Here is a 3590-nt window from a genome sequence, read left to right on the forward strand (position 1 = left end):
CTGAAAACCCTAACTCTAGTTTCTTCTTCTTGTTGTAGATCGCCTCTTGACTTGGACGTGCATCAGCACTTGCCTCCAAGAACCTTCAAGAACTGGCGGTGAGAGCTCAGAGAAGTCGCTGTGTAGATCGGAGAAGAATCGGGCGAAGTAGTGCTGAAGAAGACGTTCGCAACGGCTTTATCCAGCGCCAACGCTCGGATCCTAATCGATTGAGTGACTCTCAATCGATTAGGGAGGCAACGGCTTTATCCAGCGCCAACGCTCGGATCCTAATCGATTGAATGACTCTCAATCGATTAGGGAGGCTTTGGATCGATCGGTTGATCAATCCAAAGTGCCTCTGTGCTCTCTGGATAAAGATTTTCCGTTGAATTTGTTAGAGGGTAAAAAAAAATTATTTAATAATATGACCGAATCAAACCAAGTTATTACTTGGACATAATAATTATTAGACTAAATCTTTTCCTTGTTTCAATTGACCATATCCTTAAATGCATTATAAATGATACCGCTTATATGGACAATAATCAACCAGTTTATTTTTATATCTTTCTAGTCAATTATTATTTCTTATTATTACGAAGATATACGAATTTTATCCAAGTAGTATCAGAATCATGATGAAAATAAAATCACGTGGGGAACCAAACCGAACCTTAACAAAAGAGATGGGGGAATCATGCATTGTTCTTATAAACTTTTTATTGTCTTCTAGTAGTCATATCAGGTCGGGGTGAATCATCAATAAAGCTCAGAGGGCTGATGCCCAGAGACCACAACAAAAGAATTTTTAACATAGTATGGTATCCCTTGGTCATGGATCTATAATTTTCAACCTTCAAGTAAAGAATAATCCAAAAAATTGCAAATGAGAATAGAAACGGAAATTCCTTTAAGAATGAAGGCAGAAATGATTTCATGAATACCATACTGGAATATGAATAATTTATAGAGAAATTTTCTCCTCTACGTCGTAACCCTATATATTTACTCTCTCCTCTGGATTGTGGCCACATCAGATACGGAGCATGGACTAGATCGTGGGTTGCAAACTTCGGAAAGTACTGTTGTATCACCGTTCGCAGGATTTGTTGATAAAAAAATATAAAAGCGTGGGTTGATTACCTCATGTTAATGGATTTTCATGAGAACCTAAAATATTTTTTTCAGGAGCATGTCGTGATGAAAAATCATAGATCTATATAATACTTCGGTTGAACGATTTGTAAAAACAACAGAGTGGTCGTTGATTCCAGCTCCCATGTGCTTCATTCATCTCTATGATAATTATTAATTATTATTGTAAATGGTCAATATATAAAGAGAGATATGTTAGACGCTGAATTTTTAACCAAGATCTCATTATAATATTCCATATAACTACCGCACCGCTACCAGTACGCAATTGAAATAGTCGTGATGGTAAAATACCAGGTACTCAATTGAAATAGTCGTGATGGTAAAAAAAGGATAAATATGTTCGTCTTCGGTACTCCGTCAATTCGTTCTATGATCAATACGGAGGAGGTAAATCATAAGTAACTATTAGTCTTTGGAATAATGATTATCACATAAAGGAGATATTTACTTCGGTTTTACCGAGATTCGAACCCTAGACCTCATGATGACAACACCTTATGCACTAGCCACTAGACTCGATGGGACTAAAAACTGTATGGGTAAATTTTTTATAATGATTGACACCATCGCTGAAACGACCCCTTATCAGAAACCCTCGAAGGGATTTTTAGATGAACGATACCAATTAATTAATAAGAGCTTACATAATAAATATTTGAACCTGACACCTCAATCAAAAGGTATAACGTTATAATGAGAAGACCCCTTATTCGATTGCCGCAATTGAAATAATCGTGTATCATACGCTGGGCACCGCGCGTCCGTGAATAAACTAAATTGCAGCGCACACTGCACGCTGTTGGTATCTTCTTATTTTCAACCTCTTACAATTGTGCCGCGTGCTATAGATAGCATAATAGCTACCAAAATTCAAATTTGTTGCCGTGTAACTCTATTTTTAATTTTTTTTTTTAACTAGCTTGATCCATACAAACAGTGTGCCCACTCGCGTTGACAGGATCGTAGTATGTTTATTTAAGTCACTCGATGGCTGATATATTGCGGAAAAGTATTAAAATTACTGATAAACTAAATAGATAGGTCAGGCAGCGACGACGGCTATCTTCATGCCGGCCTGGCAGTGGCCTGCGATGCTGCAGATGAAGTAGTTGCTGCCTCTGGCGAGGGTGATGCGGTCGTTGCCGGAAGCGTAAGTCCTGGAGCCGCGCGGCGCCGAGCAGCCGTTGTAGCCGGCCGCGCTCACCGCCACCACGTTGTGCACCGAGGGGCTGTACCTGAACACTGCACGCAATGCACCTCTCATACATAAACAATCGTCTTTAACCAGAAAATTAACTCGGCATGCAAAAAAGTTTACGACTGATCGATGCGTTGCGTGCTTACCGAGGACGTCGCCGGCGCGGAAGCGCTTCCCGCGGGTCCAGCTGGCCATGTTGAAGGTCCAGCCGCCGCTGTCGCCGACGGTGTAGGTAGCTGCGTCGACAGCGTGAGCAAGGAGGAGGCAGAGTAGTAAGGCCAGCCCGAGGGCGGCGGTAGCTCCGCTGGCACTGCCACTTCCCTGAGCCATGTGCCTCCTAAAGATCGACTTCTACTAGAAGAGGGAAGAGATGTTTACTCGACTCTGTTGGATGAAAGTGAGAAGGAAAAGGTCGATTATATAGAGGGAAGGGAATGGTCAGATAGAGAGGTAGTGGGGTGGGGGGAAGAAAGGTTAATGGAGTTAGAATGGAAATTGCAGCGAGAAGTCGTTGAGGGTGTTAAATTTGTAGTAACTGCAATTGAAATCGACCAACCACTCGCCTACCCAGACTGAGCTCACTCTCTTACCTCTCTCACGGAATTCATTACTCGGACAAGAGAGTCAGAGCAGTCTCTGTTTTCTGTTCTCTGCCGAGCACCAAAGTCAGTGGTGCCCTTAAACTGGAATCCTACCGGCTGATCAACCGATTAAATGGGAAGGAAGGCGTTTTAGTTTGTGTTTTTTTCTAGCTTCTTTTGACCACAGCTCGCGCCTCTAAACAATCGAACTGCTGCCGTGAAAGCAGACTTTACGCGAAATTGTGTGGAACTCCCCTCTAGATTTCCCTTCGCAAGCGTATGCACGCCGCTGCTTCAATTCTTTTTCTCCACGAACTGCCCCACGCTGACGCAGGGAGAACCGAAGGCACGGCGCTTTTTGAGGTAATGGGACCGAAAGCTCGATCGGTTGTTCTGCTTAATTTGCGCCTGAAACAAACAGCCCCAACCAACATCCCCTTCTTCCTTTTGCTATTTAATGCACCCTCCATTTTCAACTTACGTGATGTGGGATGAAATCTGCATGATCTCATTCAATTGCTTAATTTCCAATTTTTTCACGGAGTTTCGTTAATTCTCTGGTTTGTTCCTCGTCAAAGCTTTCTTAATTAATGACCAACTGTCTGAGTTTGTATTATTAGATTAATATAATTTATTTATTTTCATAATGATATGTTGTTCACTTGGTCTGT

At 41.9% G+C, this 3590-nt stretch overlaps 1 protein-coding gene across 1 annotated transcript; it reads right to left on the minus strand.

Annotated features, from left to right (window-relative positions):
* Nucleotides 1–2019: 2019 nt before the first annotated feature.
* LOC122024422 (basic blue protein-like) lies at nt 2020–3002 on the minus strand. The gene is made up of 2 exons (XM_042583046.1): nt 2485–3002; nt 2020–2382 (listed from the first exon to the last, which is right to left on the minus strand). The coding sequence occupies exons 1-2, from the start codon at nt 2666–2668 to the stop codon at nt 2183–2185; spliced, it is 384 nt and encodes a 127-aa protein (XP_042438980.1). The 5' UTR covers nt 2669–3002; the 3' UTR covers nt 2020–2182.
* Between the last annotated feature and the right edge of the window lie 588 nt (nt 3003–3590).

This window comes from Zingiber officinale, chromosome 9B (genome assembly GCF_018446385.1).
Source record: "Zingiber officinale cultivar Zhangliang chromosome 9B, Zo_v1.1, whole genome shotgun sequence".
Lineage (NCBI taxonomy): Eukaryota > Viridiplantae > Streptophyta > Magnoliopsida > Zingiberales > Zingiberaceae > Zingiber > Zingiber officinale.

What these genes read in the sequence shown, in the direction of transcription:
- LOC122024422 (XM_042583046.1), bottom strand. Translation starts at nt 2,668, where the DNA reads ATGGCTCAGGGAAGTGGCAGTGCCAGCGGAGCTACCGCCGCCCTCGGG. An exon ending in CCGCGCCGGCGACGTCCTCG is followed by an intron (nt 2,383 to 2,484) that starts GTAAGCACGCAA and finishes CATTGCGTGCAG; the next exon opens with TGTTCAGGTACAGCCCCTCG.